Genomic DNA, 9,176 nt, shown 5'->3' on the forward strand with positions numbered 1-9,176 from the left:
TGAGCACAATTGGCAGCGCAAGGCATGCGTCTGACCAGTTGATATGATCAGGGCAAACGAATAAAATTGTACATTGCAGACTAATTTTACTCAGATAATCTTTTGCTTGAACAAGCCTAGTTCTACTTGCATGTATTTTGTTAAATTTAGAACTAATCATTTAAACACTACCCGCAAAACAAAAAACCTCCTAATTTGAACACGTATAGGAGGCCGGTAGGTGCTCTCTCCTCTGAATGATATTGCCAGTCTTGGCATGCAGTTACCACCTCTCTCTCCCTCACTCTCTCTCTCCCTTAAAACACTCAACAAATCGCCGCAATATATCTCGCCCGTTGCTGCCAGGTTCAGTTCGTTCAAACCAAACCTACGCGCCTCTCTCTCGATCGATCGATCGATCGCCGGGGCGGCGCGCGCGTTGCGACGAGATGGTGTCCGCGGCGGACGCGGTGATACCGGCGTGCGCGGCGGTCGGCATCGCGTTCGCGGTCTGGCAGTGGCTCCTCGTGTCGAGGGTGAAGGTGTCCCCTTACTCCGCCGCCGCGGCGGCCGCCCGGAACGGCGGCGCCGGGCGGGCCGTGTTCCGGCCGGAGGGCGAGGTCGACGACGACGACGGCGGGTGCGGGGACGACGAGGAGGCCGACGGCGACGGCGGCGTGGCCGCGATGGCGAGGTGCGCGGAGATCCAAAGCGCCATTCGGGTTGGTGAGTTTCGATCGATCTCTCTCTCTGTGTGCTGAGCCCTAATTCTTCGGTAGAATCGGTCTTGCCGTTCGGCATTTGGGCTCCGTTGTCAACTATACTGTTCTTCGCTTGGTTTGTTGTAGTAAAGCCAGCAATCTTTTTCCATTCCTGGCTTTACGGTTGATTTTTTTTCCCCTATATTACTGGGGAGATTTTTTTTTCTTTTTGCATACTTAGTTTTTTTGGGGGGGAATTTTTTTTCTCGTGATAATATAAGCAAGTCAGAAGTAAACTAAATATGATCTCGCAATACTCGATGGATTTACGTTGAATGCTGAAGAAGCAGGTAACAATTTCAGGCCATTTTTTCATTTTTTTCATCCTTCGATGCTGACCATGACATGATTATATATATATATATATATATATATATATACACGTGTGTATGTGTGAAACTTAGTAACCAATAACTCTGTTTTGGGATGGTACCAGAAATAAATGTGCAAATGAAATATTATCAAATTCAACAAAGTTCAGGATTAAGTACACCAAGATTCCCTAACAATTGTTTCCTTTCCACTGCATATTAACTTTCCACCACGTACACGCCTAGCAAGAAAAAATTAGCTAATTAGATCTTTTTGCTGTCCAACTTTCTATTCCGTAAGTCAGTTGTGAATGAAGTCATCCATGATATTGCAATTAGCCTCGCCTAAGCAAAGGCGTCATCTGGTCAAAGCTTTGATTTAGTAATATTAGCACAAGTTGTAAAAACACGCGCTCCTGCTCCGAGTCTTGTATCCACCAGTTTCTTCTCCGTTTCCTTTGGAAGAGGTCTTTGTTTTCTTAGATAAGAAGCACAATACCCATTTTTCCCATTTGACCTAGTTTGCGTAGCTTTCTTACATGACCCGCTATTAACCAGTGCTAGTTTGGTCCATTAATTAATTTAAGTGCAGTATATTGCTAGAAGCAAGAACAATCAACATGGGAAAGTACCAGGGGCAAACCCCAATTCAATGCAAACATGGAAACCCCATTTTGCACCGTTGGATTAGAAATGTAGCATCCCCTCCTTCCCACCGCACATTTTCTTAACGAGAAAAAAAAACACGCATCCAATGTTTTTTTTTTATTTAGTCCCTAGCTCCCTCTTCCCATCATCTCTCTTAATCTCTCTTCTCTCCCCCTTCCTCTGTTCTTAAGAGCATCTCCAACAGAGTGGCCATTTTTAACTCTCCAAATACCTATTTGGCTAGCCTAACAAAAACTTAGAGAGTTAAATTTGTCTTCTATTCCAACAGACTCTCTACATTCCACTCTCTAGTCTCTATTAACCAATGGACCCCACCTGTCATTCTCCTCCTCTTTCTTCTTCCTCCCCCTCTCTCCAATCCTCTTCTCGTGCTCCTACTGGTGCCAGCGGGATCGGTGGTGGCGACGCTGCGGAGGTGGTGGCAAAGGCGTTGAGCCACCCCGCCGCAACTCCCTCCCTGCCTCGCCGCACTAGGAAGGCAACGACGGCGGCGCTGGGCGGGCAGATCGAGGACGACGGCGTGGACGGGCAGATCAAGGAGGAGGAGCCGCTGCGGGGAAAGGGAGGGGAGGGCAGAGCGGTTGCCGTTGTCAGCACTGCCGTTGGTGGGTAGGCCATCCTCACTGATCGGCTCCTCATCTCCTCCAGGTGCGCCGGCCTCGGCGCCCCACACCAGTTGCGTGGAGGCGGCGGAGGTCGCACGACGACGGCGTGGACGGCGGCAGAGGTCGTCTGGCGAAGCGGACGGCGGCAGAGGTCGTCTGGCGACGGCGTGGACAATGGCGGTGGTCGCGGCTGGCGACGGCGCGGACGACAGCGGCCATCGCGGCTGACGACGGCGCCGGCGGCGCTGGGGGCTATGTGAGAGAGGAGAGCCGGCAAGGAGATGGGAGGAGAATCTGTGTGGGGCCCACGGTTGGCCAATGATTTTTGGCTGGCCAAGTTTGGCTAGTGGAGGGGGGTTTTGGCCAGCCCGGTTGGAGAGGCTGTTGGAGAATGTTTTTTTGGCTAGAATGGCTAAAATTTGGCTTAGAAAGTCACTTGGAGAGGTTGTTGGAGATGCTCTAAGGCGAGAGATGAGGCGTGCGAGCGGCGCTGAGACCGGCAAGACGTCGAGCGGCAACACGACCAGCAGCTTTGTGCACACAACAATGGCAGTGCCATGTGGAGACCAAGGTCATCGAATCTAGCACGGTGGAGTAGTCATCATGACCTCGTTCATCTCTCTAATGGATATATAGCCATTCCCACAAGCAGATCCGCTCTCCCTGCTCACAGACATCGCTGGATTGGTTGTTCCTCCTCGTCACTGCACTGGATCTGCTTGTCCCACGCATCCTCAACACCCAATCCAATGTCGGTGGCTCGCCCTCCCGTCCCTCATGCCTGATTTGGAGTCTGCAGCCCATGACACCATTTGTCCCCGTCGCTAGATCTACTGCTCCATCTCGTCACTGCCACCACATCTACTCGTGCTACTTAGAGATGCAAGCGGACTGACTCGCGAGCTCACTTATAGGTCAAATAAGGGGTAATCCATAGGTTTTTGCATCGTGGCCCGGCTTGCCGCATCTAGCAAGTGAGTCAACCCATAAACCCGTTTATAAGTTAAATTAGTAGGTAACCCGCGAGATACCCGCTAAATTTTGCCTATAATCGGCCTCGTGGGTTGGCCCGTTTACATCTTACTGCTACCGCCAGTAGATGGCCGGCACAGCGGATGTCGTGGATGGTGACCCCTCAACGCCAGCACCTGTACCCCCCCCCCCCCCCGCCCCCAACAACACCAAAGCACTTTTCATTTTAAAAAATAATCTTTGGGTAATTCTTTTACCCCTAAATTGAGCTATTTGTACTTTTTTTTTTTACTCAGATTCAATCAGGTGAGTATTTTTTACATGGTGTAAGTGCAGTTTTTACTCGTGGTGAAGGGAGAGCGGGAGGAAGAGAGGAGTGAGGGAGCCAAGGAATAGAACACGAAAAAACAATGGAGAAGGACATTTTTTCAAAAAAAAAAACACAGTGGGGAAGAGCGGCTTGACCTAGACAACACATCTTAGATCCCATGGTGCAAAATAACGGCGCATGGTTGCACCCAATTTAGGGGTTGCCCACTTGATACTTCCCCAATCAATATAGCTTGCATTGCATTTGTTTCCCCACTAGTTTGATCTTAAATATTGGGCTTCTTTTTATAGAGTACAAGGGGCATGTGCGCACACATTTATTGAATATGTGAGTGTGTACTCCTAAAACTGGTGGATGCTAGCACTAGGTCTAGGATATTGAATTCTACCGGGCTTTAGTTGAATTTTGACCTCTTATTGACAGGGAAAGTGTTTTCTTCTCTGGAGAGGATATCCTCTTGTTTCTTACATGTCACCTTGAAAGAAGCTAAGAAAAATATTTATATGAGATATCTCATGATGCAAACATGCAAGTTTAAATTCAACTTCTATAAGCTATAACAATTATAACTGTGAAAATACATGAACTAATTTCAGTTTAATTTATTCTTTTTTTACAACTTGTAGAAGTCAAATTTGACCTTGTATATTTGTAAAGTAATATATCTCTTATTAATTTATCTTTTTAGAAAAGTTATGACTATTTTAGGAGGTACGTTCATATTCATAGTATTAAAATGTATTACATCTCGTACTAGATTTGTTTATTTTGGAACGGAGAGATTAGACGCTAGCTGCCCTGTGTTGTACTTACTCATGTAGTATCATGCATGCAACATGCATTCACACAGAAAACCAACAGACCATTTATCTGGTGCTAAACTTAAGATTAATTGAGACAATTTGTTTGGTTTTCAATGCCAACTACGGGAAAAAAAGCAGAAAAATATCTTTAAAAAAGAGAAATACAGTACACAATGTTCGATTTAGAGAGAATAGGTTTTATTTTATAAGGTGGCGCTGATAATGAACGAGAAGGGTGGCAGGCAGGCGAATGAAGGGGCGACGAAGGAATAGGGAGGCAGTGGCAGTGCCGTCGATGGCCATGTGCCATCTGACCGCACAGGGCCCCCAAAAATCAAGGGCCCCAAAATTCTCATATTTCAATACAAGACACTAATTTCCAATATGTTTTTATCCTATTCATTTTGTATTTTTAAAAGCTCCCCTCATCTTGATGTACTGATTTGGCTAGAACATATTTATTTTTCTTTGGGTCCAATAGATGTTCAATAATAATCATGGCAACCTTAAAGAAATATAGTTTATAACAGTGATATGAATGTGCGTTCTAGGTACTAAACATTCCATTTTTCTGCTTGGTAAAGAAAATCGAATAACTACATTAAGAAGCACTTATTTTTCTTACTTAAGGAGGTGACTGCCACCATTTACGTAATATTTTTTTTGAACAATTTAGTATCACTTTTATTGATATTTTCTAAATATAAGGTTTTGTTTTATGTTTCTCACTAGGGCCTAAAATTGCTGGGTACGGTCTTGGGCAGTGGTTGTCATAGGAAGGCGACCCGAGGGACAACAAATGAGTAATGCAGTGGCAACAGAACGCTTGTGATGATAATTCAATTTTATAAAGTTGATGGTGATAAGGAGGAAGAGTAGTGGTGGGTAGGCGAGCAGAGGGGTGACAAAGGAGTAGGGAGGGGGCAGAAATTCTAAAAGCTATAATAACATAATCTCAATAATTATAAGGTTTAATCTTTTAATGTGACAATGCCAACAAAGTGAAAGGATAGCAAGCGGGTGAGTGGAACCCTAGCAATGGGGACAGCTAGAGAGCGAGCAAAGGGGCGGCAAAAGTGTAGGGGTGTAGGGATTATAATATAGGAAAATCGGTATTCTCACCCGCAACAGTATAGAGCAAGACCATATGCCAATTATGTAATTTGTCTCGGAAAAAAAGTTTGATACAATTATTGTTTAAAAAAAAGTTTGATACAGTTAAGCCATATCTTTCCTGCTTATGGTAGAGACATTCAAAAAAAAGTGTCAATACTATGCAAAGAACAATCGGGGTAGGAAGTTGCTCCGACTAAATTTCTGAAAGATGGGCCATACCCCGCCTCGGCATATATTGATATCTGCACGCATACTCTCTTTTGTCATTACTGACAAAAGGGTTGGATTTTTATGTGTTATTATGGTCCACCGAGCAAAGGGCTATATGAAAATGGAGATAGTAAATATCTACCAGTGTCTAACAAATTTATTAATTTGCTAGGATTAATCCTACAACTATCAGTTCGTGTCTGAATTTTTTTTTTTACAATTAACCGTGTGACAAATGATTCATGTTTGCATTCAGGAGCAAACTCGTTCTTGTTCACGCAATACAAGTACCTGGCCGCCTTCACGGCGGTCTTCGCCGTGGTCATCTTCCTCTTCCTGGGGTCCGTACACCGGTTCAGCACCGAAAGCCAGCCCTGCCAGTACACCAGAGGCAAGGCCTGCAAGCCGGCGCTGGCCAACGCCGTGTTCAGCACCATAGCCTTCCTCCTCGGCGCCGCCACCTCCGTCGCGTCGGGCTTCCTCGGCATGCGGATCGCCACGGCCGCGAACGCGAGGACCACGGTAGAGGCGAGGAGGGGCATCGGCCCGGCGTTCGCCGCCGCGTTCCGGTCCGGCGCCGTCATGGGGTTCCTCCTGGCGTCCCTGGGCCTCCTGGTGCTCTACGTCGCCATCAAGGTGTTTGGTCTCTACTATGGCGATGACTGGGAAGGGCTGTACGAGTCGATCACCGGCTATGGGCTCGGTGGATCGTCCATGGCGCTGTTTGGGAGGGTTGGTGGTGGGATTTACACCAAGGCCGCGGATGTCGGCGCCGATCTTGTCGGCAAGGTTGAGAGGAACATCCCTGAGGATGACCCGAGAAACCCCGCGGTAAGAAGTATTTTCCTACATCGAGTTGCATGTACCATTCAATTTATCTGAAAGCTTTTTAATTGCCCGACAAAAATGATTTTAAATCGGTGACGGGGCATGGTTGTGACCCTTTATAGGTCATCCGTGACGTGTTAGAACTACGACCCGACAAAAATGACTTATATCGGTGACGGATCATCCCCGATAGTCATATATTAAACGGGATACTTTTTGAACCGAAACGGGTCGCATTAGCTCGACACAAATGACTTGTTAAGGATGGCCGGATCTGTACTAGTGACTACATAAGAAAAATATTAATGACGGAAAATGTGGTCATTAAAGTTGGAAGCAATATTGTTGCCGTAAATTATTGTGAAGGTTTGCTCATTTTGTGTTGGTGCAGGTGATCGCTGACAATGTGGGTGACAACGTCGGCGACATTGCCGGGATGGGCTCCGACCTGTTCGGCTCCTACGCCGAGTCCACCTGCGCGGCGCTGTTCGTCGGGTCCATCTCGTCGTTCGGCGCTGACCACAACTTCGCGGCAGTGTCGTACCCTCTGCTGATAAGCTCGGCCGGCCTCATTGTCTGCCTGATCACCACGCTCTTCGCCACTGACCTCTACAGGGTCAAGACCGTCGACGGCGTCGCGCCGGCGCTGAAGCTGCAGCTGCTCATCTCCACCGTGCTGATGACCGTCGGCGTCCTCGTCGTCACCTTCACAGCCCTCCCCCACGAGTTCACCATGTTCGACTTTGGAGAGGTGAAGCGAGTCAAGAACTGGTATGAACAAAAACAGTGTATCGCCCCTTGCTCCATGTACATTTTGGCACGGATATATGGAAAGTTCAGCATTGGTAAATGGCAATGATGATAATGGCAGGCATCTGTTCTTCTGCGTCACAATCGGGCTTTGGGCAGGTCTCGCGATCGGGTTCACCACCGAGTACTTCACCAGCAATGCTTACAGGTAATTTCACTTGCACACAGTGTGCCGGAATTGCTACAGTAAAATTCTAGTACAGAAAATTTTGTAAGAATGAAAGATATACAAAGGTTTTCAGAGTGCTTGACTTTGCCCAAAATCCTCGTGCAGTCCGGTGAGGGACGTCGCCGACTCCTGCAGGACCGGAGCGGCGACGAACGTCATCTTCGGGCTCGCCCTCGGGTACAAGTCCGTCATCGTGCCAGTGTTCGCCATCGCCGTGTCCATCTACGTCAGCTTCACGCTTGCCTCCATCTACGGCATTGCTGTCGCTGCGCTGGGAATGCTCAGCACGGTCGCCACCGGGCTCGCCATCGACGCCTACGGGCCGATCAGCGACAACGCCGGTGGGATCGCGGAGATGGCCGGCATGAGCCACCGGATCCGGCAAAGAACCGACGCCCTCGACGCCGCCGGTAACACCACCGCCGCAATCGGCAAGGTAGACGACACTGAGGAATTTGATCGGCTACGTGGAATAACTCGTGATCAAGATGAACATGGTTTAATATGTGCTTGCAGGGATTCGCCATCGGATCGGCAGCGCTGGTGTCGCTGGCGCTGTTCGGCGCGTTCGTGAGCCGGGCGGGGATGGCGGTGATCAACGTGCTGAGCCCCAAGGTGTTCGTGGGGCTCGTCGTGGGGGCGATGCTGCCCTACTGGTTCTCGGCGATGACGATGAAGAGCGTCGGCAGCGCGGCGCTGAAGATGGTGGAGGAGGTGCGGCGGCAGTTCGCCGCCATCCCGGGGCTGATGGAGGGGCGCGCCACGCCGGACTACGCCAGCTGCGTCAGGATCTCCACCGACGCGTCGCTCAGGGAGATGATGCCCCCCGGGGCGCTGGTGCTGCTCGCGCCGCTGGTCGCCGGCACCTTCTTCGGCGTCCAGACGCTCGCCGGCCTCCTCGCCGGCGCGCTCGTTTCCGGCGTGCAGGTAGTGTAGTAGGGAGTAGCAGCGTGTACGTTCTGCATGATGACACTGAGCTGAATTGTTGACGTTTTTGGTTTCTTCGTAGGTTGCCATATCTGCTTCCAACAGTGGGGGAGCCTGGGACAATGCCAAGAAATATATCGAGGTAATCTGATGACTTGACTCTACTTTTAAATTCAGACATTTTTCCATTTCAATTGAAATATGAAACATTTCGAGATATTTCCATCTGAAACTGTGCACTTCTTTTGTTCTCCCCAATTGGAAACGCAGGCAGGTGCATCCGACCATGCAAAGGCACTTGGTCCCAAGGGTTCGGACGCTCACAAGGCGGCGGTGATCGGCGATACCATTGGCGACCCGCTCAAGGACACATCCGGGCCGTCGCTCAACATCTTGATCAAGCTCATGGCCGTCGAATCTCTCGTCTTCGCGCCATTCTTTGCCGCCCATGGAGGATTGATATTCAAGTGAACGAAGAGCAAGCTGAAGCACAATCACACACAGCATACGCACGTCTGTATGGTCATAGAGAACAATGTTGCGTGACAATCGCACGGAGTAAACAATCATTTTGATTATCTGTATTTATTCAGGCTAGCACCTGAGAGTTCCATGCCAAACACAAAAATACAAAACAACAAACAAGGAAAGAAACGAAACGAAACATAAACAAATTAAAGAGCAA

General features: G+C 48.6%; 1 protein-coding gene across 1 annotated transcript; it reads left to right on the forward strand.

Annotated features, from left to right (window-relative positions):
• The first annotated feature begins 235 nt into the window (after positions 1-235).
• LOC4326846 (pyrophosphate-energized vacuolar membrane proton pump) lies at positions 236-9,176 on the forward strand. The gene is made up of 8 exons (XM_015758280.3): positions 236-705; positions 6,014-6,588; positions 6,977-7,356; positions 7,457-7,543; positions 7,670-8,000; positions 8,081-8,491; positions 8,574-8,633; positions 8,762-9,176. The coding sequence occupies exons 1-8, from the start codon at positions 237-239 to the stop codon at positions 8,960-8,962; spliced, it is 2,514 nt and encodes an 837-aa protein (XP_015613766.2). The 5' UTR covers position 236; the 3' UTR covers positions 8,963-9,176.

The sequence above is a fragment of the Oryza sativa genome, chromosome 1 (assembly GCF_034140825.1).
Source record: "Oryza sativa Japonica Group chromosome 1, ASM3414082v1".
Classification (NCBI taxonomy): domain Eukaryota; kingdom Viridiplantae; phylum Streptophyta; class Magnoliopsida; order Poales; family Poaceae; genus Oryza; species Oryza sativa.